At 47.9% G+C, this 26,965-nt stretch overlaps 1 protein-coding gene across 1 annotated transcript in view; it reads left to right on the forward strand.

Moving 5' to 3' along the window:
• The window catches only part of ZNF292 (zinc finger protein 292), a 176,804-nt gene that overhangs the window by 54,626 nt on the left and 95,213 nt on the right, over positions 1–26,965 (forward strand). The window contains exons 2-3 of the mRNA XM_082249212.1: positions 8,469–8,623; positions 21,279–21,357. Coding sequence (XP_082105338.1) covers positions 8,469–8,623; positions 21,279–21,357 — 234 coding nt within the window. The remainder of the gene's footprint in view (positions 1–8,468; positions 8,624–21,278; positions 21,358–26,965) is intronic.

Genomic DNA, 26,965 nt, shown 5'->3' on the forward strand with positions numbered 1-26,965 from the left:
CCCTCTGGTCCAATACCCCCGGCTAGCCTCATTCCCAATTCAGTTTGTCTTTTGCCTAGATAGGAGTAGGCAGGCTTCCCTGTGCTGGGGCTACAGTCCCAGCCTTTTCTAAATTTTTCCTTTAATTTTATTTCTGCTAAGTGGTTTTTCTTTACACCGATAGCTTTTTATTTGTTCCTGCGCTTAGTCAGACTTCGGAAGACTACAGCGTTTGTGTAATTTGCGGCCTTCGGGCGCCATCTTGCGTGTGGCACTGTGTTTTGTGCAGGGCTCGGCATCCATTTTCCCGAAGCCTCCCCATTACTTTCTATTGGCGGCCATTTTTGGTTAGGTCAGGCCGCTGTTGGGCCTCTAGCGGCGCGACATCACTTCCTTTCTTCAGTCGGATCGTGCTGGGAGCTGGTATAGTACAGCTACACTTCTGGGGGGCTTTTCTATGCTGTTTTTTCTGGGTTATGCTTTGCTGGCAGCTATATTACTCTGTATTTAGGGGCACAGGCTGGTCCTCTTTGCGGCGGGATCCGCCACTGACGCTGATTTAAAGGGCCAGCGCCCAAAAATTTTTTTAAGTAGGGTTTTGGAGTCCCAGGGCAGCATGTCCCCCCCCCCCCCCCCCAGCGCTGGTGGAGGGTTCAGGTACACCTGAATCCTCTGCCATGGGCTCCCTTACTGTGCACTTGCGACCTTGGCATCTAAGTGGATCTATTGATGTCTGTGCGGACCGCTAGTACGCGGCCCAGTCTGTCTCAGTCTTCTGATTCTGAACTAGATGTGGTTGCCTCGGATTGTGTGCCCCCTAAAGGGTCTCAGTCCTCTCGTTCAGAAGGGGAGGTGGAGTGAGGGGGATCGTTCCCCCGCTGGGTCGGCAAAAGAAAGAGCTCCTCTGTCTGCACTTATTAGTGCTGTTCAGGTTGCATTACACTTAGAGGATGAGCCCCATCCCCCAGGTAAGCGGTCATCTTTTGGACCCCCAGAACCCAGAAAGCGGCTCAGGTATTTCCCTGTCCCGCTAAGTTTCACGAAACTGTGAACGAACAATGGCGCAATTTAAAGCGCACCTTTGTGGTACCTGAGCGGTTTCCGTACCGTTATCCCTTTTGCGTCTCCAACGGATTTGCACTGGATTGTGGCCCCTATGGTGGACCACACGGTATCCAGATTACACAAGGCCACTCTGACGCCCATGGAGGCTTATCCGGTGCTTGGAGACCCGGCGGATAGGCAGGTGGAATCTCTTGCCGCCACTCCTATGTGGTGGCAGGTTCCTTGCTGAAGCCCGTGTTCGCCTCAGTAATGGCCTCTCAGGCTGTGGTGGAGTGGACTAAGGTGCTCAGACGCACCCTTGTGGCTGATTCCGCCCCTCCTGCTACTTTTGGAGGTGGTGGACCAAATTGTTCAGGCGGTTTTTTTATGCCTGCGTGAGGCGGCCTTGGATGAGGCCCCTTTAGCCTTCCGCTTATCTGCTGTCACAGTGATCATCCCATTGCCTTGTGTGGCGGTAGAGCTTGTCGGCGACCAGACTTCCAGAAAGACGGTGTCTGACATCCCTTATGCGGGGAATCGCCTTTTTTTGGGGACTCCCTGGACGAGTTGAAGGGGGTCACTGGGTGTAAAGCACTCTGCTGCCCCATGTGTCCAAGGGTAAGTTTTTCCGCGGTAAGCGGGGCCCTTCCTTTAATCCTAACCAGGGGTCCTTTCGGGCCTTTAAGGCACATGACAAGGGCGAATCCTTCAAGGCCTCGGGTGGCCAGAAGAAGCCTTGGGCGGGCATGTCTATAGCCGCCCATTCTGGCACGGCAGCACCGTCCGCCATTCAGGACAGACGGGTTCAGGAACTCATTCGGTCAGGGTACAAGGTCGAATTTCGATCGCGCCCAGCAGACATTCTTTCCCTCAAATCTTCATTGACCCCAGATCGTTTTTTCACGATCTTCAACGGGCGGTTCCAGATCTCCTCGCCCAGGGGGTGATCGTCCCGGTTTCACATCGGGACAGGTTTTCGGGGGTTTTGACTTGAATCTGTTCACGGTGCCCTGTAAGGAGGGCAAGGTGCGTCCGATTCTGGACCTAAAGTTGCTAAGCCGCTTTGTGCGGGTTCAAAAGCTCAGAATGGAATCCCTCTGATCGGTGGTGGCCTCTCTGAGCCTGGGAGATTCCTGGCTTTAATCGGCCTCAAGGATGCGTTTCTACACATCCTTGTATTTGAGGGTCATCAGAGGTACCTCCGATATCTGGACGATCTCCAGTTAAGGTCGAGTTCCGGTTTAACTCTGTTGCACGATCTGTCAACCACGGTTCACACGCTCCAGGAGTTTGGCTCCCTTCTGTTTGGCTCCCTTCTTTTTGGCTCCCTTCTGTTTGGCTCCCTTCTGTTTGGCTCCCTTCTGTTTGGCTCCCTTCTGTTTGGCTCCCTTCTGTTTGGCTCCCTTCTGTTTGGCTCCCTTCTGTTTGGCTCCCTTCTGTTTGGCTCCCTTCTGTTTGGCTCCCTTCTGTTTGGCTCCCTTCTGTTTGGCTCCCTTCTGTTTGGCTCCCTTCTGTTTGGCTCCCTTCTGTTTGGCTCCCTTCTGTTTGGCTCCCTTCTGTTTGGCTCCCTTCTGTTTGGCTCCCTTCTGTTTGGCTCCCTTCTGTTTGGCTCCCTTCTCTGGGACTGGTCCTGGACTCTGCCCATGCGAGAGTTTTCCTGCCGGAGGACATGCTCCGGGCTCTGCTGAACGAGGTCAGGTCCCTCGGACGACGAATCCTCATCTCTCAGGACCCGCATGCGTTCCCTAGTATTGATGGTGTCAGCCTTTGAGGCGATGCCGTTTGCACGGTTCCACACGCAATCTCTGCTAGAGGAGATCCTAGCCAGTTGGGACAGGCATCCTAAGTCCTTGGACAGGAGGATATCTTTGAGTCGCTGGGTCAGAGCGGACCTTCTGTGGTGACTCCAGTCTCCGGCTCTGCGGAAGGGGAATCCTTCCGGCCATTTTTATGGAAGGTGCTCACCACGGACGCCAGCCTGTTGGGCTGGAGTGGCATTCTGGGCATATTTGTCTGCCCAGGACACTTGGTTGGAGGAGGAAACCTCCCTACTGATACATGTCTTGGAACTGAGAACGATCTGACTCGGTTTGCTCCGTTGGTGGGATCGTCTTCAGGGCCACCCTGTGCGGGTGCAGGCGGTCAACACCACTGCGGTGGTGTACATCAATCACCAAAGGGGCGCCAGGAGTGCCCGGACGGCCAAGGAAGTGGCCGGGATTTTGCCTTGGGCTGAGACGCGGGTCGGCAGTTCACATTCCGGGTATGGAACACTGGCAGGCCGACTTACCTGGCGGATGGCGCGCCTCCTCTATGCAATATGGTGGGAAGATTCGTGGCAAGAACGCGCGATCCTCTGGCAGCCGCCTCGGACGCGCTGGTGGTGCCTTGGAATCAGTATCGCCTGATTTATGCCTCCCCCCCCCCCCCCCCGATCCAGTTGTCACGGTTCCTTCGCAGGTTGGTCTCGGAACCGAGGTTGGTGGTCCTGGGAGCCAGGACTGGCCGCGCCGATCTTGATACGCGGACGTCATGCAAACGGTCGTCGAGCCTCCCTGGCGGCTCCCCTTACGAGACGATCTGTTGTCTCGGGCTGTTCTTCCATCCTGTTTTACAGTCGCTGGCCTTGACGGCGTGACTGTTTTAAAGCCAGATTTGAGAGATCAGGGTCTCTCGTCGGAGGTCACTCCTACCTTGTTTAGAGCTAGGAAGGCCTCGTCCGGTAAGATTTATTATCATACATGTAAGGCTTGCTTCGCCTGGTTTCCGTCCTCGCTACTATCCGGTGGTTAGGGTGTTGGCCTTCCTGTACTCCGGTGTGGACCTACGTCTTGCACTGACCTCTGTTGAGGGTCAGTTGTCTGCGCTGGCCATTCTTTTCCAGCGTCCCTTGGCGTAAAATTCTTTGATCTGCACCTTTATTCAAGGGGTTTGTCATCTAGCCCCCCTGGGGTGGGGGGGGGGGGAGCGCCCTTAACCCCTTGGGACTGGAATTTTGTTCTGTCCATTTTGCAACGTCCTCCCTTTGAGAACATCCGGGAGATTCCTCTTCTGCACTGTCACGGAAAGTCGCCTTTCTGGTGGCAATCACATCTGCTCGCAGAGTGTTTGAGTTGGCGGTCCTATCTTGCCACTCCCCCTACCTGGTGGTTCATAGGGATGAGGTGGTCTTGTGACCTCATCGATCCTTCCTTCCGAAGGTGGTGTCTAACATCCATCTCCATGGGGACATTGTGTTTGCTTTCGTTGTGTGTGAATCCTACGCATCCTGCGGAGTTTGCCTCGCCTTCCTTGGATGTTAGGGCGATCAGGGTTACCTGTCTGCTGAATCCTTCAGAAAGTCGGATTCATTTTTTGTCCTTCCTGAGGGCCTCGGAAGGGTATGGCTGCGTCTGCGGCAACCATTCCTGTCTGTTCAGATGGACGATTGTACAGGCTTATTTGCCTAGGGCTCGGGTTCCGCCCTTCCCTGTCACGGCGCACTCTTCTGTGCGGAGGGTGCGTTTTGGGCCTTTCGCCATCAGGCGTAGGTGTCCCGGTTGTGCAATGCGGCGACCTGGTCGTCCCTGCACACCTTTACAGAGTTTACTAACTTGATGTTTTGGGATCAGCAGATGCCTCCTTTGGCCGCAAAGTTCTGAGGGCGGCAGTGCTTGGGGGAGACATGGCGTTTTTTAGCCTGTCCCCTCCTGTGGGGGTTTTTTCCCCCCTTGGTTATTTTACCTTCTTGGGTTTGTTTGCTCCTGTTGAGCTTTCCTGTTACCCGGTGGGTTACCTTTCTGGTTCAGATATGGTTCTTTTATCTGACCTTGGGTGCTTCGTTACATTGAGACTGTTGCGTTTCCCACCCCTCATGTCTACACTGCTTTGGGACATCCCATTGGTGAAGACTATATGAGGACGTAAGAGAAAACGGAATTTTTGTAAAATCTTACCTTAAAATTCATTTCCCTGAGTCCTCTGACAGTCGCCGTTCCCGCCCCTCTTTTGGGGTTCATGGGCTATCTACTGCTTGCTACCAAACTGAATTGGGAATGAGGCTAGCCGGGGGTATTGGACCAGAGGGATAGCCCCCTGTAGGTGTCTATGTAAAGTTTTGTGTTTTTAACAAATCTGCCTAGCTTACTCCTGTGGATAAGAGGTCAATACCCATTGGTGAAGACTATATGGGGAAGGCGACTGTCAGAGGATTTAGAGAGGAATTTTACGGTAAGATTTTACAAAAATTCAGTTTTTTTGCAGCGGATCCTCTTCGTCGTGCATTTTTAGTAGTGCAGAGTTACTACAGCGTGCCCCCATTCAATGCAGAGTTACTACAACGTGCCCCCATTCAATGCAGAGTTACTACAGCGTGCCCCCATTCAATGCAGAGTTACTACAGCTTGCCCCCATTCAATGCAGAGTTACTACAGCATGCCCCCATTCAGTGCAGTGACCAGCGTGCCCCCATCAATGCAGTGACCAACGTGCCTCCCCATCAATGCAATGACCAGCGTGCCTCCCCATCAATGCAATGACCAGCGTGCCGTGTCCCCATCAATGCAATGACCAGCGTGCCGTGTCCCCATCAATGCAATGACCAGCGTGCCCCCCCATCAATGCAGTGACCAGCGTGCCCCCCCATCAATGCAGTGACCAGCGTGCCCCCCATCAATGCAGTGACCAGCGTGCCCCCCCCCGTCAATGCAGTGACCAGCGTGCCCCCCCCCGTCAATGCAGTGACCAGCGTGCCCCCCCCCCCCATCAATGCAGTGACCAGCATGCCGTGTCCCCTTCAATGCAGAGAAACTTACCTAAGGTAGAAGAACACAGCCTGACATTCATCCCACATGTTCAGTCTGCCCGGAAGCTAGTTCTCTTGACCGAACGGTGAGCGCGGCACAGCGAACCAATCACGTCGTGAGTAGCGGCACAGCGAACCAATCAGGTGTGCAGGCACGCGTGACTGGTTAGCTGTGCAGCTGCTCACGGCGCGCTGCTCACCACTAAGTCAGGAAAACTAGGCTAGCTGCAGGCAGGCAGACTGAACGTGTGGGACAGATGTCGGGCTGTGTTCTGCTACAACCACTGTGAGTCCTCCCGAGTCCCGACTTCTCCCTGCCTATGCCTTACTATCGTATCTTCGGCAATGTGACTATCGCCCACGCCCGCAGCACGATAGTCGATATCACATCGACTATCGTTCAGCCCTAATTAACACTGACACTGGTTGCACTAATGCAGCACAAAAGGGTTAATTGCCACTGGTCTGTCACTAATGCATCGGTGACCAGTGGCAATACATTAACCCCCCTCATGCTGCATAATACAAATGCCATTGATAATTAAATTAACCACTTGCCAACCCGTCACAGTACATATAATGCGACAGGGTGTCAGCTACAGGTGTATGTTTGTTCTATCTATTTTAAAATCATTTGGGGGGAAAAAAGTCCTTTTCGGTTTTGGTTTTCGGCCAAAGGCATCCTGCATTTTTGGTTTCGGCCCAGAATTTTCATTTCGGTGCATCCCTATATATGGAAGTGGTTCTTGTGTGAATCTGTCATCAGAGTACCCGGGTGCCTGTCTGCAGCCCATGCCTCCTAGATTTTGTGTTAGGGTGTTTGCTTTACAAAATGGGGTCATTTTGTGGGGGTTTCTATTGTCCTGGTGTTCCAGGGCCTTCAAAAGTGTGAATGGTTGTAATGAAATATGTAATTTATGCTCCTAGAACACCTGACGGTGGGGTGCTCCTTGCATGTTGGGCCTCTGTATTTGGCTATGCTGTGACAAAGTCCCACATATGTGGTATTGCCATACTCAGGAGGAGTAGCAGAATTTATTTTGGGGTGTAATTTTTGCTATATACATGCTGTGTGTTAGAAATATCTTATAAATTGACAAGTTTGTGTAAAAAAAAAAAAAAAAAGTTTTCATTTTCTTTCCACATTTTCCAAAAACTTGTGGAAAAAAAGACATGTTCAAAAGACTCACTATGCCTCATAGAATATACGTTGGGGTGTTTGCTTTCCAAAATGGGCTCATTTTGTGGGTAATTCCATTGTCCTGGTGCTCCAGGGCCTTCAAAAGTGTGATAGGTCGTTAGGAAATTATGTGTAGTTTATGCTCGTAGAACACCTGACGGTGCTCCTTGAATGTTGGGCCTCTGTTTGTGGCCAGGCTGTGTAAAAGTCTCACTCATGTGGTATTGCCTTACTCGGGAAGAGTAGCAGAATGTATTTTAAGGTGTATTAAAAAAAATTTACTTATTTGCAAAATTTTATAACAGAAACCTAAAAGTTTTTTTTTTTTTTTTTCAAAATTTTCACTTATATCGCAAAAAATAAACCCAGTGGTGATTTTATACTACCAAAAGAAAGCTCGATTTGTGTGAAAAAAAATGATAAAAAATGTCATTGGGTACAGCATTGCATGACTGAGTAATTATCAAAATGTGAGAGCGCTGGAAGCTGAAAATTGGTCTGGGCAGGAAGGGGGTGTAACTGCTCTGTATGGAAGTGGTTAAAAAATAAAACCTTCAGGCTTTAGAACCACTTTAAAAGGACACAGGATTTAGCTGTTCTAAGACAATACGGTTATACTGCCACCTTCAGAAAGCGAGCAAACTTTCTGAAGATAACAGTATAACTCATATGTCGAAGACTTGCAGCCCTGTTTCCCTCATCAGATTTTACAAAAATCTTAGTATCCATTGAAGTACACAGAACTGTAGTACATCTTGCTCATGTGGGTTATTCTGCTGCCTTCAGGTTTTTCCTCCTGAAGGCAGCAGTAAAACCCAATTGTCAGAGTAACTGAATCATGTTTTTGTTGCTACATCATAAAATCACCACAGAGCTGACCACTCCAGGGAGTACCCATAGCCAGCCACCATGCCGATGGCTGGAGGGGTATACCTCACTGGCCAACCTTGTTCTGATGGAGCTGTTGCAAGGGGTATGCATGCACATGCTGGCCAGGCTGGGTGACTACTGGATATAGAGTATCTAGCCTGTTGCCCATCCGGCTGTTGATTGAAGATCTTCACTAGAGAAAAAGAAAAGTACCATAGAACCACAGTTACCAGGAAGGAGCTAGGTTCCTTATCCCTACACTAGTCCACTGTAGTAAAGTAAGTATTCTCTGACGATATTTACTTGGAGCTCCCCAATAGCAAAGATATTTTGGTAGATCAGTTGCCAACAAAACTGGTACCATTATAAATTCCCCCTATAGTCAGGACTTTGGATTGTAACGTCTTTCTTGATTAGGAAGTGATCAAATTGGTTAAGTGATCCTGGTGAATAAGAATCTTAGAAATGACAGAAAAATTCTGCCTCATGACAGCAAACCTATGGCATCTTTTTGCAATTTAAACCATGTAAAGAAATTGCTGTTTTCATAATTTGTCTGTTTAAATTTTGCATGTTTATACAAAAATTCATTTTTTTTTTTTTTTTTAACAGACTCTTCTTGAATTTGCTGAAAAATGGAAAGCCTCAGAAGATTCTTTGCCATTATTGGAAGTGTACATGGTAGCCATTCATAGTTACTCAAATGCTCGGCCCTACCTTACCTCACAGTGTGAAAATGTTGGATTGGTACTTGAACGACTAGCTTTGTGAGTATTTTTACAGTACTGAAAACTATACAACTGTGTATATGAAATTGTTGGATCTAGAAGTATACCTACCAGTTTGTTTAAAGCACAAATTAAGTAAAATGAAGTCTTACAACACTTCATGTCAGCACCACTCTACACCTCCCTTACTGCAGCAGTGTGCATTAAGGCTCTTGCCATTTTGCTGTAGATGTCTCGTAGCTGGCTACATGCTTTTCCAACCCTGAGGAGACTAAACCCATTCATAACCGCGTCAGTTGTGACCCAGGCCCATTCATTTATTTTTTTTACATGGCTTCAAACAATCATGACCTCTGAATTTGTATAGCCCAGAGCTGTTGCATGTTTTTTGCGTGGCTGGTTGAACGGCAGTAAAACTGTGGCTCAACCCCCATTTTTTCTACCCCTCCTGGTTTCCCCATGTGGACAAGCCCAAAAAGAAAGTGATACTACGGTTTACTTGTCCCTGTTGAAAATTTGAGTTTTGGTTACAAGAAGGGTGGATCACATGCTACTTATATCAAACCCTGTTCAAGTTAGCATATATCTTTGAAATCCTTATTTAATATAACCCAGTTGGCAGGAATACGTTGTAAAGTTTTTGTTTTCAGCTGATCAAAAGATGTTCTACTGTGTTATGATCTTTAGGGTAGAGACAAATACAGCAGATAAATCATGGCATTAGTGCTTATTCACACAAGTAGCAGTAAAAATAGGCTGTTTAGCTGCATTTAAACTTATGCTACAGCACAAATTATACCCCAGTTTGCTTTTAGTGGCAGTACTATGCTTTCAAATGAATGAGGCCATGCATGTGGCTGCAGCACAGTAGTGTGGGCTTTTCAGGGTAAAACAGGCAGTGAAGAAGTGATGACCTGGCTGCCTGCGTATGAGACAGGTAAGACATGGGACAAAAATCAGAAAAGATGTTTGAAAAAAAAAAGTGGTGGGGAAGGGTAGTATAAAGTGGTGGGAAGGGGCTGCACATAAAGAACCATGGGAGAGCTGTGGTGGATTAGCCGGATAGCCACTATTGGGTCTCTTGCATCATGAGGCAGTATAGTATTCTGTGGCAAAGTAAATATGGTCCAGTAGAACCAGGTTTGTTGCTCTGTGGTGTTAACTGCCACTGTCAATTCCTCCTTAGTTTTGCATTTATAACCAATTTCCTGTATAGCACAGGCAATAGCGCTTTATGGTCATCTGCATAATCCTATCCTTTTGCTAAACTGTAAATGTCTTTTTCGTTGTCTAAGTCTTTTTCTTATTCTATATATTTTGGATATGCAATATCAGGTGGATAGGAAAGAATTAGCGGAGGGAAAAGGCAGTGACAGGCGGATCTGTCTCTAAACGCAAAACCTCAAATGGTGTGGGTGGGGGGAGAGGTTGAAAGTGACGCAACTGCATTGTTTTACACAAGGGGAGGGTCAATAATATCTTCTACCTCCAATGTTTTCAACTTATCTATAAGAAAGTAAGGTAGACGATATTGATCCATATGGAGTAGGGAACTGAACTTCCCTTCCTTTAATTTGTTTTGGAATAGCAGGTGACATGTGAGAGCATCTGTAACATGTTCCTTCTGTCCCTTGTAAACCATTTTAAGATTGGATGCTGGTAGAGTGTTTTTATAGTATCTGCAGGTAGCCAGGCAAGCCCCCCCCCCCTTAGTGGTGTTTCCTTAAAAAGTCTGTTCCAATTGCACCAATGTTTTTCAGAGCAAATGTTGAACCAATCCAATATTCAGATTTGTGACCCTATGAGTTGTAACTTGTAAGCGACTCTCAGACTTATTGGTCCAATGGAGCATCCCAATGGGGAAAAATCAAGAAAGCAGCCTAAAAACATCAAATGAGGATATATGTAACCGGTCAAAATTACGAGGCTTGTATACTAATGCCAGAAGCCTGGCTAACAAGATGGGAGAGCTGGAGCTGCTGATGTTTGAGGCAGACTTAGATTTTGTGGGGATAACTGAGACTTGGTTTGACAGCTCTCATGACTGGATGGCGGCCATTCAGGGGTATTCCCTTTATCGCAGAGATAGAGAAGGTAAAAAAGGGGAGGGGTATGTCTGTATATTAAGAACAGTGTACAGGAAAAATATGAGGGATGATCTTAATAATGGAGCTATGGACGAGGCAGAATCCCTATGGGTAGAACTTCAAAGGTAAGGCACTGTGGGGAAGGTAATATTGGGCGTATGCTATAGGCCCCCCAACCAGAGGGAGGCGGACCTCCTTTTCACAGATAGGATTGGCAGCAAGGATGGGAAATGTCATTATAATGGGGGATTTTAATTATCCAGATATAGACTGGGCAGAAGGAACCGCGCATTCAGCCAAGGCTCAGCAGTTCCTAAATGTTTTGCAGGACAATTTCATGGGTCGGATGGTGAATTCACCGACAAACAATGCGGTACTTGACTTGCTGATTACCAACAATACAGACCTGCTCACGGATATAGAAATACGGGACAACTTAGGAAACAGTGACCATAGGTCAATTAGTTTCAGTATAAATTATAGTAATAGTAAACACTAGGGCAATATAAGGACACTGCATTTCAAAAGAGCCAATTTCCCCAAACTGCGCTCTCTGCTAGAAAATATCAAATGGGATAGAACCCTGGGAACATAGAACACAGAGGAAAAATGGGAGTGCTTCAAAAGCATACTTAACAAAGGAATTGACCAGTGCATTCCAAAGAGAAATAAATTTAAAAGAGCAAAACTAAACCCTGGGTGGCTAAACTCCAACATAAAAATGCATATTAATGCTAAAGGAAAGGCCTTCAAAAAATACAAGACTGAGGGGTCATTGGCAGCATTCAAGCATTACAAAGAGTGTAATAAGAAATGTAAAGACGAAATCAGGGCGGCTAAAATAGAACACGAGAGACATATAGCGGAAGAGAGTAAAAAGAACCCCAAGAAATTCTTTAAGTATATAAACGGTAAGAAAGCCAGGCCAGAACACATTGGCCCCATAAAAGACGATAAGGGAGTTTTGGCCACAGAGGACAGGGAAAAGGCGGTAGTGTTAAATAATTTCTTCTCTTCGGTCTTCACAAAAGAATTGGGGGGGCTACACTAACCCAGATTGTAAGGCCGTAAGGCCAAACTTAACAACACACCTAAGGAAATACCGCCATGGCTAACAGAAGATAGACAGAACTAAACCTAGAGAAACTTAACATAAATCACTGGGACCGGATGGCTTGCACCCGAGGGTTCTTAAAGAGCTCAGCCAGGTGATTGCCAGACCATTATTCTTGATCTTTAAGGATAGTTTACTGATGGGTATGGTGCCAGCTGATTGGAAAAAAGCCAACGTGTTAGCAATATTTAAAAGGGGGCCGAGATATATCCCGGGTAACTATAGGCCGGTCAGCCTAACTTCAGTAGTCTGCAAGATTTTGGAGGGGATGTTAAGGGACCACATACAAGACTTTAGTAATGAAAACGGTATTAGTAGTAATCAGCATGGATTCATGAAAAATCGTTCTTGCCAAACCAATCTATTAACCATCTATGATGAAGTGAGCTGCCACCTAGATAAAGGTAAGCCTGTGGATGTGGTGTATCTGGGCTTCGCAAAGGCCTTTTGACACCGTTCCACACAAACTCTTACTGTTCAAACTAAGGAAGGTAGGTATGGACCATAAGGTGAGTACCTGGATAGAGAACTGGCTCCAGGGGAGGTTGCAAAGGGCGGTGATTAATAGGGGAGTATTCAGATTGGGTGGGTGTGGAAAGCGGGTTCCCCCAGGGTTCTGTCCTGGGGCCAATCCTGTTTAATTTATTCATAAATGATCTAGAGGAGGGGATATCTAGCACAATCTCGGTATTTGCAGATGATACTAAACTAAGCATGCCAATATCTTCTATGCAGGATGTGAAAACCTTACAAGCGGACCTGAACAAAATAATGGGGTGGGCAACTACATGGCAGATGAGGTTTAATGTTGAAAAATGTAAAGTAATGCACCTGGGTGCCAGAAAGCAAGCTACTCATTGGGAGGGAACCTCTGGGGGAGTCTAGGATGGAAAAGGACTTGGGGGTACTGGTAGACAACAGGCTTGGCAGTGGCATGCAATGCCAAGCCGCTGCAAGCAAAGCCAACAGAATACTGGGATGTATAAAAAAGGGGATTCACTCCAGAAATAGAGATTATTCTCCCACTCTACAAGACTCTGGTCCGGCCACCTCTGGAGTATGCTGTCCAGTTCTGGGCACCGGTCCTCAGGAAGGATGTGCTGGAACTGGAGTCCAGAGAAGGGCAACAAAAATAATTAGGGGAATGGAGGACATCAGCTATGAGGAAAGACTACAAGCACTGAACTTATTCTCTCTGGAGAAGAGACGATTGAGGGGGGATATGATATCAATGTACAACTATTGTTCTGGCAACCCTAGCATATGAAAAACCTATTCAGAGAAAGGGAATACAATAAGACACGTGGCCACTCACTAAAACTAGAGGAAAGGCGGTTAAACCTTAAAATACGCAGGGGGGTTCTTCACTGTGAGAGCAGTAAGGATGTGGAATTCTCTTCTGCAAACAGTCGTATCAGCAGGGAGCAGTGATGGTTTCAAAAAACTATTAGATGGGCACCTTAAAGACCACAACATAGAGGGATATACAATGTACGGTTAACAGCACACACACACACATCATAGGTTGAACTGGATGGACTGGTGTCTTTTTTCAACCTCACTAACTATAACTATATAACTATGTAACTATGTAATTTTTATTCTGATGGAGGAAATACTTTAGAAAACAGACTGATAAAGTCTGGAAAAGAGAGGGGAGTTGTAGAAGTACATTCGTTTTATGTAAACTATTCTACCCAAACCATGAAAGAAGAATGGACGAGCATTTTAGTTAACCAATTTGGCTCCAGAGTAATTTTTTTTGTTTGTCACATACATGTAAAAATATAATTTTTTTTTTTTTTTTTACAATAAATTACTTAATCACCAAGAGCATTATATATTTTCTGAAAGCAAAAGCCCTGTAGAATAAAAAGGTGATAGTTGCAGATTTTTGTTTCACATGATATTTGCGCAACTGTTTAACGCACATTTTCAAAAACAGTATAATAAAATAATTTAGTGCAAAACCACACCATATACAAATTTTTGGTTAAAATATAAAAGGTAGGTACACTTCAAGTCTTCCTCTGAATACCAACAATCATATCTAACATGATATTAAAAACACCTTTATTATTTTACTCACCCCTAAGACAATTGGCTTTTACAACACCCGATACATTTCGGGATGGGTTTCATACTCCCAATGTGCACATACACCATCATCAAATCTGATTGTGTGTCTACTTTGACTTACAATAGCTAATAATTTTCTTCAGAGAGTGGCTGAATTCCTCTATTTCCTTTTATACCTCCCCATTTCCACCTTTTTATAAGTCATTCCTTTACCTCTCCCCCAACTCTCACTAACTAATTCAATACAAGGACGACATATCTTGGATGCTTGTGCTGGACACAGGCACCCTGTCATTCGCACTATTAACTATGACCATAGTTCCCATCTTTAATTCAATAAACTTTTACTAAGATGCATTATAAGATTCAACTACATTGTTTTCATGGGTTGTATAGCTTTATTGTGCTTTCCTTTTCAAGTATATAATAACGCCCACTGCTGGTCTTTCTGCTCTGATCCATGTAACAGTATGTATTTTTTTCTTTGTTTTACTGTATTCCTGTTTAAATGCTCTGTATTGTTCAATATGCATCTGTTTGACATTTAACGTTGGTGTAAGTAATTTTATGAAAACCTTGTATTCTTTTCACTTGCAAATTGAAATAAACGAGTTTGGAAAAAAAAAAAAAAAATATATATATATATATATATATATATATATAATATATATATATATATGGTAAGGTTGCATCTAATAGATACCAAACATTCCAGGTCTTAAAACCATGCTGCCAGTTCTTTGAAAGTGGCAGCTATGGTGCTGTCACATCACTTTCACTTTCACTTTGAAGCTGGTTGCCGGCTGAACAAAACACACAAGCTGATGGCTGCTGCAGCCATCACCTTGTGATTAAAAATTCACTCTTTGGACACAAATAGCACATCCAAAAAGCTGAACTGGTTAAATCTTGAATTGGAAAGGGGGAAAGTTAGCTGAAAATACATCCCCCCACAAGGAGAGTGAGATAAATACCCAAGTATTTTATGCACGCATGAGCCCGGTAAAATCCAAATTGGGCTTTAATTTTTGCAAAGTCTGATTTATATTGATGTTCAAGGCCTTTTGACTTCTGGAGGTTTATTTTGAAATTTGAAAGACTATCTATGAAATTCTGTAAGAAGATTGGGTAGGGATTGGGTTATGAAAAATAGGTGATCATCATATCCCGCCAACTTATGTTCTTGAAGATTTAGGTACAAGGAAGGTTGGCAATATTTCTAATTCAGCATAGTAGTAGCTCAAGAGTCAATTAAAAATTAGGGGGGCGGGGGTGTGACCTGGAACGGCATGCAGTGAGACGTGAGCTGAGCTCCTTTAGCCCGATCTTCCTTCACCGTTCATCCTGCCACCTCGATCTTCTTCTTTCCTGGGCTCCCCTCACTGGCAACACGCCTTGGACACCGCTGCAGCATGTCTCCATCTAAAAAAACCTACAGAAACCCTGTCAAAACTTGATTCGTTTCGCCGCCAGGAGGAGTCCTCTCCCCAAGATGGCGCCACAGTGAAACAGGTGGCGGGCGCAGATACAGTAAAGGTGCTGGAGGCTATTTCAGCATGTCAAGCTTCCCTCACCACCAAGATAGAGGAGGTGAAGATAGACCTATCCCTTGTAAGACAGGATCTTTAAAAGCTTAGAGAACGGGTCGCGGAGGCTGAGAATCTCATCAGTGGTGTAGAGGATTCCCTGAACCCCCCCCCCCCCCCCCCTGCAAACTGCCTCAGATCGCCTTCAGCTACAGGTCAGCCAAATTTTTCCTCAAACAGGATGATATGGAGAACAGGCTGCGCCGCTGTAACATCAGACTAATAAACTGGGGCCTGACCCAGCTGATTTTCTTGAGCAACTCCTCATCAAAACATATGGACGTGATGCTTTCTCCCCCACTTTTGTGGTGGAGCGTACCCACCGGATGTCGGGCCGTTCATCGCCTCAGGGGGCCCCACCACGCACATTTATTGCTAAACTCCTTACAGAGATAGAGATGCGGTTCTCAGACTGACGCACAAGAAAGGCAACATCCCATTCAGTAATGGAAGAATCACAATCTTCCCTGACTTCTCTGCCGGGGTACAGCGGAAAAGCAAGACCTTCATGGATGCTAAAAGACAACTCCGCGTCAAACATGTAAAGTATGCAATGTTGTTTCCAGCGTGCCTCCGCATGGAAGGTGAATACAAGGTACACTTTTTTGAAGATCTGGAGGCTCTTATCGCCTGGCTGGAACACCAGGAAGCCAGGGGTTAAGGGTAACTTTCCTTTACTTGCCTCCCTCCGTTTTGTTTTTTACTCAGCTCCGGTGCCACGGGGGCCCTATACATGCGTTTCGAATACTGTCTCTTCACTTCTCTATTTCACCTGGGCATTTCCTTACTACAATAGTTTGCCAAGACCTTCGCAACAGTTGCTCCTACTGGCTTCCGTGCTGCTTATATGCCCTCTCCTGCACATGGTCATATACCTTATAGCAACACAGAGGATATACTAAGATATCCACACCTGGATATACTGAGATGCCCATTTGCTGCTGTTACTGTGCAACTGTTCCGGACAGTACATTATACCTCATACCTGTTGCTGACGGAGCTCCCTATTTCACCCACAGTCCCGGTTGGACTTTGTATTGGTTCTACTGTATGCTCAGCTACCCAGCAAATTTTTGCTCCCTAGACCTGTCTGTGACAGGCGGTTTCACCCACCACCCCTCTGCTGCTGGACTCTGTGGCAGAGGCCTATGCTGTTTGTGTTCTCAGCATTTTTTGACAATCCCCAGATCCGCACCGCCTCTAAGCAGGATCTGCAGCTTTTCCTTTCAGTGTGGATGGGTAACGGGTTCTAATGCACGCGCAGGTTGGGGTTGGTGCACGGCGGCGGGGGTTTGGGAATGGGATTGTTTGCATTTGTTTTGTATGTTTTTTTTTTTTTCAACTTTTCTTTGTTACACACTGCCTTGATGATGAGTGTATGGATACAGTATTATATGATGAGATCTGTGTTGTTCTATATGGACACCAATGTGGGGTTCGCTTTAAGATTGAGTTATGTTGTCTGCTTTGTGCCTGCTTCTTTTTCCATTCTGCGGGACCGAACAGGAGCTCGGGAGCACTTGTCCGTAACATTGAATTGGTACTGTCATGACCTCTCTTAGGCTATTAACCTGGAATTTGCATGGTCTTCGGGATAAGCTTAAGAGGACCACAGTCTACCTTTCTCAAAAAACAGCGTGCCGATATTCTGGTCCTGGTGGAAACCCATTTGGAAGGCCGACTCCAGCTGGTGATCAAGTGCCCTTGGATTGGCTGGTTGTTCCACTCCTGGTACACCTCTCACTCTAGGGGGGTGGCCGTGTTGATAGCCAAGTCAGTCCATTTTGTGCTCCGAAGCTCCCTAGTAGACCCCTCAGGAAGATACGTGTTACTCCATGCACTATTGTTCAGTGAACCTTTCCTTATAATGGCGTTCTATGCGCTCCCTCCTTTTGCCTCCTCGATATTGATGGAAGGCTTAGACTTTGTTGCAATATCCTCATATACCTGTGATTTGGGTAGGGGACTTTTAAAATACCATGAATCCTAGTTTGGATAGACTTCTCGCTCCCTTGCAGTCACAACCAATGCCACCTATCACTAGGTTTGCCAGACTTGTGGCACAATTTAATCTAGCAGACACCTGGAGAGTTAAGTACCCTTCCCCCAGGGCATATTAGTGTTTCTCTTCCACCTACAATACGTTGTCGCGTATTGATTTTATCTTTGTATCCCTTCCTTTGACCCCCTGACTCCTAGATGTAGGTTTGCTGCCAGGAGGCTGTCCACAGCCCCTACGGGGCAACTCAGGCTACAGCATGAAAAACCTAGGTCAGCCTGGCGGCTGAATCCCATCTGGCTGACTCTGAACCCGGAGGAGGAAGATCTGGCTTCTGCTTGGAGGCTCTTCTTTCAGGAAAACGACCACTCTGCCTCCCCCTCCGCAGTCTGGGAGGCGTTTAAGCTCAGCGCCAGGGCAACGCTTATGTCTAAAATTAAGTTTGAAGTCTGACTCTGATATGGCCCTTGCCCAGGCCTCCCAGGCACTGTCGGCTGCGGAGCAGGCCTACATTGCGGACCCCTCACCCCCTAGGGCTGCCCAACTCAAATTAATGACCAGGGCGGTGACTCAGTTGGAGCGCGAGCACGCCCAGGGGAAACTCTTCTTCCAGAAGCAAAAACTCTTTGAACATGGGGAGCGGGCGGGTAAACTGTTAGCTTATCTGGTCCATTGCGAAGATAGGCCCCCGGTGGTAATTAATTTACATCTCCTCAACGGTGAACACATTTCTGAACCTAAACTAGTGGCCGAGCAATTAAAGGAATTTTTTCAACATCTCTACACCTCCACTGCAATGTTGACCTTCCTTGAGAGCATTGACTTTCCCCAACTGACAGCTGAGCAGGTGGCACAACTTGAGTCAGACAGAATTATGGCCAGGTTCCTCAGTTCCTAATCTGAGTCTAGACGGACTGCCTGTGGAATTTTACTCAGTTTTTGGAGGACCTGGTGCCGCGGCTGCTCTCCTGGTTCAATAATCCCTTTGACACCTATACTCTACCCCCTTCCATGAGGGAAGCACTGATGGTGCTGATTTCTAAACTGGGAAAGGACCCCTGTAGACCTGAATCGTACCGCCCCGTATCCCTCTTACAAGTTGACATAAAAATCTTGGCCAAGGTCCTATCCATTAGACTCAGCCGGGTGATCTTATCTTTGATTCACTCGGATCAATCGGGCTTCCTTTAACCTGAGGTGACTGTACATGAATCTGCAGGCTTCTCATGACAATGCCGGCATCAGAGTGATAGTGGCTATAGACACGGCCAAGGCATTACTCTGTTGAATGGCTGTATTTATGGAGGTGCTTGCAATGCTACGGCATAGGCCCCAAGTTTATCCGCTGGATACAAATTTTGTACCAGGCCCCGGTGGCTAGGGTATTGGCCAATCGTTGGGTTTGCGACAGTTTCCCTCTGACTAGGGGCACACGCCAGGGTTGCCCATTGTCCCCGCTGCTTTATGCGTTGGCGGCAGAACCTCTTGCCATGGCTATTCTGGCACACCCTGGGGTAGTTGGCTTGCGGATGGGTTCCCTGACCGAAAAAATAGGCATGTATGCAGATGATACCCGATTGTATTTAGCTGACCCGGACACCTCCTTATCTACGGCATTGGACCTTATTGAACGTTTCAACATCTTCTCGGGCCGCAAAATCAACTGGGATAAATCTCAAATACTCCCAATAGATGACGTCTCCTCTCTCCCTGTCAGAGCTGATCTCCCCTTGCAAATAGTGCAACGTATTCATTACCTAGGTATACTGGTCACTAGTTCCCCAGCTGATTATGTAACAGACAATCTCCAGCCCCTGTTCACTATGATCAAGGCCAAAACGCAAACCTGGGCTTGTTTGCCTTTGGGGGTGATTGGCCTCATAACCTCATAAAAATGGTATTGCTATCCAAGTTTTTGTTCTATGGCACTCGCTGGTTTACCTTCCCCTGAAATACTTCATGCAGATGGAGTCCCTCCTTAGGCCCTTTGTGTGGGGATCGGGCAGACAGAAACTGTCGGATCTGTGTGGAGTTGCGCTTCCTGATTTTAACCTTTACTACTTGGCCTCCCAGCTCTCCCAACTTTTCCATGTTGATAAAACTGATAGAGTGCGGTTTCTGTCCCTCTTGTGCCCTCCCTGGATCCCCTGACAGTCATTTTGGGTGGCCTTTGGGGGGGGGGGGGCGAGGCCCAGGTGACGACAAATCGCTTCTCTACCATTATAGGCGACTGTGGGGCGTGGTGGCAGACAGACTTGCACTTCCTCAGTTTCACGACTCCACTCCCCTGTGGCATAACACCAGGCTCCCTGACTTTTGTTCATTACCTGATCCTCAGGCTTGGACTAGGTTCGGAATCTGTTACCTCTCCCATATAGTGACGAATGGGGGGCTCAAGCCATTTGACCTGTTAAAATCTGACTATGGGGTCCCAAATTGCATGCACTTCCGATACTTACAGATATGTCATGCCTTTCTGGCGCAGTTTGCGCGAGCACCTCCCAGACTGGAACCTATCCCATTCCTCGAGATGGTTAGGGGCTCAGATCCTAAACACCTCAAATCTATATTCTATACGTCGCTTCACCTGCCTGACTCCATGATGAAGGCATATGCCCCCAAGGTGAAGTGGGAGGACGATGTGGGCAAGCTGGAGGATGAGGAGTGGGGCGATGCCCTAGATGTTTGTAAACTGGTCTCCCCTAAGCTTTGAGACCGCCTCACTCAACTGTTAATTCTGCATCGTTCCTACCGTACGCCAATTTTACTTGCCAGGTACAGGGGGAGCGGACCCGCTCTATGCCCTATGTGTAGGGCAGACCGGGGAACGTTTCAGCATTTAATCTGGAGTTGCCCGATGGTTCAGGACTATTGAGAACAAATTGTACGATTCCTACATGATAACATGGGATCCCCATTGCCACTGCTTCCTAAGCCGTGCCTTCTGGGGATATTCACAGATACAAGTCTTGATAAATTCACCACACTTTTTTTTTTTTTTTTTTTTTACAAGATACTCTGTTTGCGGCTAGGAAGCTCATTGCTAGACGTTGGATGCGTGACAGTCCTCCAGTGTTAAGTGATTGGCTCATTTATACCCACAGAGGTTGTCCCGCTAAGTTTAATACAATTTGGGATAGATGGCTGCAGACCCCAGAGGCTTGCATTTAACTATGATTTATTTATAATACCGCATTGGTATACGTGCTATGCTACTCCCATACGTTCTTTTGAAAATTGTGGACTAACAGTTCTTCTTCCGTTAGGTTTTACCTCCTGGAAGTATCTCGCTTTTACTGTATGAAACTAGTTCTCATGCTTTACAGTTTTTCAATATCTGTCTGTGTTCAAAGTTTCATTGCTCACTTGATCTTGTATTTTATCTGCCTGATTGTATTCCTTATTTGATTTACAATAAAGAAAATGTTTGGTTGAAAAATTAGGGGGGCAACGGGAAGCCCTGTCTACTTCCTTTCTAAAGTATGAACGAATCGGATAACATGTGTCTGACTTTGATATTTGCCAAAAGGTGGGAATATACAGTACAGCATCTAGCCATGTTAGGAATGTTTGTCCAGAGCCTATGTACTGCAATATTGCCTTTATAAAGGACCATTCCACCTGTTCGAAGACTTTTTTGGCATCTGTGGCTAAAGTATTATTGGGATTGCTTTACATCTTGCCCGGTGGGTAACATTCAGGGCCCATGTCGTAGAAGTATGTTTTTCAGCATGCTTTATTTCTCTGCTTTTGCTGCTGTAGCACAAAGATGTGAAATTACTGTGTATGTAGTGAATAAATGTAGCCATATTTTTTTTCACTTCCACAGAAGCTGTGTTGAACTTCTTTTATGTTTGCCACAAGAGTTACCGGACGATCATTGGCAGAAATTTCAAGGCTCCATTAAGGTATGTTATGCACAAGGAAAGTATTAATGTGTAGTTAAGAAAACATTATATAGGGTAGTAGAATATAATTTTATAACCTAGTTCCTACTTCCTGAGAAGACCTAGTTCTCCAAGACTGCTTCCAAGACCTCTTTACAATTTTGGGGCATCCCCCATATCTCAGAAGGGGGGGTGGGGGAGGTTGTCTTTCAGCCTTTTGGTCCTAGACAATAAGAGGCCTTGTTCCATGTTGTCATTTGCAGGAGCTACAAACTATTTTTTTCAATCATGCCTCTTCCCTGCTTCATGCTTTAAAACAGGTCCCCTCCACTGTGACAGCGGGTGAATCTGCTTGCTACTGTCAACAGCTCTTGTCTCAAGGGTTCATCATCCCTTTACAAACAAAGAATGCTTTCAAGGTTTCTACTCAAAAAGCTCAAACTTTTTTTTTTATTGGCCCCAAACCAAACGGGTCCAGCATAGTCTGAATCTGAAGCCTCAACTTGTTCCCACTTGTAGTAAAATATTGCATGGCATTTGACAAAGCAGTCATTGCCTCCCTCCTTCAGGGGGAATTTTCTGACCTCAATAGACATCTGGGATACTTACCTGCACATTCATATTTTCTCATTCGTTGACAGACACAGCTCCGTATCTTCTTTGACCCTTGGGTTATGCTGCTCTCATTAGGAGTAGGACACTAGGCGGAAAAGAGTTAAGAGTTTGACTATGCCCATAGGGCAGTCCCAGGGGGTATACTCCCACTTCCTGCTCTAGCTCTTCAGTTTTTTTTCCTGCCTAGTCAGGAGTAAGGACCTAGCTCCTTGCTGGGATCTCTGGTCCTGACATTTTTTTTTTTTTAAACAGAACTTTTTTCTCTTTGATTGTAGAAAGAAAAAACAAGAAGTCTGTTTCAGTGAGAACTACAATCAACTGCCAGACTGAGTGACGCACTAGATATCCTAGATCCTTATGGTCTCCCTAGTCTGGCCAGTGAGCGTGTGCAGACTGCAGCCCTGCGCTAGGTTGGCCGCGACTAAGCCCCACAGGACGGGGGCTGGCCAGCGAGTGAAACACCTCATGGGGACACTCGACCTGGTCGCGTCCTGAGTCGCCGCTTACCTCTGACCCGCAGCACCCTCCATTCCAAGATGGGAGAGGTGATCTTCTCGGAGTGGTGCCCACCTGGTTCCAAGGTGTGGTGAGTAGTGCTCCCCCTCACCCTTTGTGGTTCCTCTAGGTGGAGGTGGGCCCCTCCCTGGGATGGTCAGACCCCCGGGTTCCCTGTCATGCCCCCAGCCCCGCTAAACAGTCGTGGTGGGACTTTTGGCCCCAAACCCCCCCCCCGGGGTTCCCCTGAGGGTTAGTGGCTGGGGCAGGGATGTCCTTAGGGGCTACCTGTGGCGATTATTTGGGCTGGGGGAGAGCAGATGTTTCATCATCCGCGGGTCGGCGTCTCGTGGCCGGATCAGGCTGAAAATTGAGGCTGTGACTTTGCGACTGACCAAGCTGACCTAGCTTTGATATAGCAGGCAGTACTGTCGATGAATGCGCGCCTCACACGGCTGGATCGGGCCAAAAATTGAGTGATCTAGCGGTCCGAGTGCCTGACCAAGCTGTCCGAGCTGATGATGGGCACCCGCCCCCCTCAAGGGGGCCATATGGTCAGCCTGACGCCCCCCTTGAACTGGGGGGTGCTTCATTTTTTAGTGAAGTGTAGCAGGCATTGTGTGGATGAGGGTACTCTGCCTGCACGTCTGCCTCAAGGGGGCGATGTCCTATTATGCCCTCGGAGGGCAACCCTCTTGTGTTTTTTTTTTCCCCCTTTCTGGAGTAATAGGCAGTCTTTCTCTTACGTCCTCCGACAGTCGCCGCCATCTTCATATTCGTCACAATGGGGTATTAGACTTTGCTCCGTAGGAGTAGCTAGGCAACAGAATATGTCAATATTAAAGCTTTTAACATATCCCCACCCCAGGGGGTGGTCCCCTCAGTCTATACCCTCCTGCTTCCTGTTTCCTGCTTCAGTTTCAATGTCTAGCTTGTCAGGAGTAGCTGGATGTCTCTATGCTGGGGCATTTTGTCTCAGCCTTCTCTCTTTTTTGATTTTATTTGAGTTTTTTCTCTCTTTCTTTATTTAGCTGTTATTTTTACCAGCAATAGTTAGATCTTCGGATGAAGAGGATAATGCGGGCTGCATCTCGGGCGGACTCCCCTGGTCGCAGGTTGTGGGTCAGTGGCTTCTCAGTCCGCCATCGAGCGTTCAGTCAGGTACCGCTCCTGAGTTTTCTGAACGACCCATCCCTGTTCCGTGCAGGGATGCTAGGGTGAGGTGGCTACCTCACTGGACGCTGTCCGGTTTCTCAACCCACCTTCTGCTGCGTCCTGGATGCGACTCTCCCTGTCTCATGTACAGCGGCTTGTTCGCCTGTGCGGGTCCCCCACGCCATGTAAGAGGTAAGTGTATTTATGTGGGGACCTGTCTGTCTGGGGGGTGTCAGTCTGGGACTGTGTTACCTTGCCCTGTGTTCACACTATTGATGTTTCCCTATCTCTCACACTGCATGCTGTGGGCTGCAAGGAGGGGGGGGCTGTGCTGCACTTCTGTGTCAGTCTGAGTGTGTGAACGGCTGTGTGCTGTGGAACTTGATGCTATCATGTTTGGGGCACATTACAGCGCCGCTGCGGCGGTCCACCATGTTCTTTATAACTATGTGGTGTATTTTTATTCCACCTTCATGAGGTGGGGGAGCGGCGGTTTCGGCGCCAAACGGCGCCATTTTGGCTGTACTCGCTCCGGCCGCATGGTACACATGCATGGCGGCCATTTTCTTGTAGCCTCCCATAGGCTTTAATGGAGCGCCCTGAATATCAGCAATTCCTTTTCTACAGGAGCACCGATCTGGCCAGCAGCAGCAGCGGTCTCTCCAGGTTTTTTCCCTCTATTCTCTGTATCCTTGCCTGAGTATAACTTCTCCCTGTGGGGGTCCCTGGTGTGGGTGTGCTTGTGTGGCGGTGGGCTACGTTCGCAGCGCCTTATTTAAGGGGGCGGTCACCCATTTTATTTTACTCATTTTGGGGCATGGATTCTCAGGAAAGCAAATTTCCTTTCACATTGGTGGGAAGCCAGGGGACTGCGGTTTTCCCCCTCGGGGGGGGGGGGGGGATTTGGCTGCGATTGTGGCTAGCCTTGCGACTCAGGTGCAATTGCTGATGGCTGCTCAATCCTCAAAAAGGCCCAGAGTTTTCAATTTCCTCTGATTCAGAGGGTGTTGGTGATGGGGCTGCTGTTGCTGGGGTCTCCTTGTCGGGGTCCCGTTCCTCCCTGGACCTTGTAGGGTCAGAAATGGAGGCTGAGGTTGAGGGGGTTGATATTTCTCCCCCTGGCTCGTCTGAAGAGCTTGCACTCATGGATGAATTGGTTGCTTCTATCAAGCAAACACTGCGTTTACAGGATGAACCTTGTCCTCCAGCTGCCTTGGCGGCTTATGGGACGCAGAAAAGACGCAAAACATCGCAGGTATTTCCCTGCACTGATGATTTTCAATGCGCTGTAAAGGAACATTGGCGTAATATACGCAAGCCTTTTGCTATACCATGTAGGTTTAAGCTGCGCTATCCTTTTACGCCCGCTACTGATGGGCGTTGGTGTGTCCCACCTCCGGTGGATCACGCGATAGCGGTTCTGAATAAGCCCACTGCGATTCCTGCTGAGGATATCCCGGTGTTCCGGGATGCCACGGACAAATGGACGGAGTCCTTTGCCCGTCATGCCTATTCTATTATGGGTTCTATGCTGAAAGCTTTATTTGCTTCACTTATGGCGGCCCAGGCTGTCGCGAGCTGGACGCAGGTGCTTAATCGCGTCCTGGTGGCTGATTCTGCCCTTCAGGCGACTTTGGATATGGTGGATCAAATCCACCAGGGTGTCATGTATTTGTGTGATGCGGACCTGGATATGGTTCCGTTGGCTGCACGTGTACATGGTGTGGCGGTATTGTCTCGCCGTTTTGGTTTGGTTGAAGTGTTGGTCGGTGGACCAGTCTTCGCGTAAGACCTTGGCTAATCTGCCCTATGATGGTTCTTGCCTTTTTTTGGTGAGTCCCTAGATACGTTAATTAGGGGGATCACGGGTGGTAAGAGCACGCTCTTACCCAAATCCCACAAGGCTAAGACGGCTTCTGGTAAGAAGCCGTGGACTGGTAAGCAAAAGTCCGGCCAGTCCGGTTCAGCGGCCCACAACAGTGCGGCCTGAAGGGGCGCCCTCACCCGACTCTGGGGTGGGGGGACGCTTGCTCGGTTTCCTTCAGCCATGGCTGTCCCGGGTTCGGGACAGGTGGGTTCAGGAAATCGTTCGATCTGGCTACGAGATCGAGTTTCTCTATAGGCCAGAGCGCAGATTTTTTCCCTCAAATCTTCTACTGTCCCCGGAGCGTTTGCGGGATCTGCATCTAGCGGTGCAGGACCTGAGGGCTCAGGGAGTGGTAGTTCCGGTGCCTCATCGGGACAGATTTCGGGGGTTTTATTCCAATCTGTTCACCGTGCCCAGAAAGGAGGGCAAGGTTCGTCCAATTCTGGACTTGAAGGCTCTGAACCGCTCTGTGCGGGTTCGCAAGTTCCGCATGGAATCCCTGCGGTCGGTGGTGGCTGCCCTGGTTCCGGGGGAGTTCATGGCCTCCATCGACTTGAAGGATGCGTATCTTCACATCCCGAATTTCGAGGGTCACCAGAGGTACCTTCGATTCGCCATAGCAGAGGATCACTACCAATTTGTGGCGTTGCCCTTTGGTCTCGCCTCAGCTCCACGGGTGTTCACCAAGGTGCGGGCACCGGTTTTGGCTTTGTTGAGAGCCCAGGGCGTCTCTGTCCTAGGGTATCTGGACGATATTCTGGTTCGGTCTGCGACCAGCCAGGGTCTGGAGAAGGCTCTGTTACGATGCAGTCTCTGCAGAAGTTGGGTTGGACGATAACTTTTCTAAAGTCAGCACTGTGCCCATCGGTTTGTCTCCCTTACCTGGGAATGGTTCTGGACTCTGTCCAGGCGAAGGTCTTCCTACCGGACGACAAACTCAGGACTCTTCAGGAAGGAAGTCGGGTCCCTCAGGGACGCTCCGTCCTTGTCCACTCGGACGTGCATGAGATGTCTGGGATTGATGGTCTCGGCTTTCAAGGCGATTCCCTTCGCCCAGTTTCACACGCGGGGTCTCCAAGCGGAGATCCTGTCCAGGTGGGACGGGCGACCGCGATCTCTGGATCCGGATTTCGTTGGGCCATTGTACCAGAAGGGTTCTTCTGTGGTGGCTCCTGTCCCCGCCGGTGTCAGGGGGCAAGTCTTTTCGTCCTCTCTCATGGACGGTGGTCACCACGGATGCCAGCATGTCGGGCTGGGGTGGTGTTCTGGGCGTTCTGTCCGCCCAGGGAACTTGGTCGGAGGGGGAATCCTCCCTTCCGGTCAGCATTCTGGAATTGCGTGCGATGATTCTCTGCCTTCAACGTTGGCCGGACAGGCTGCAGGGCTGTCCGGTTCGGGTGCTTACGTCATTCGCCAAGGGGACACCAAGAGGGCCCGGGTGGCTCGGGAAGTGGCCGACATTCTGTCTTGGGCCGAGATGCATGTCCCGGCGATATC

Source organism: Pelophylax lessonae, assembly GCF_965119305.1.
Source record: "Pelophylax lessonae genome assembly, chromosome: 3".
Lineage (NCBI taxonomy): Eukaryota > Metazoa > Chordata > Amphibia > Anura > Ranidae > Pelophylax > Pelophylax lessonae.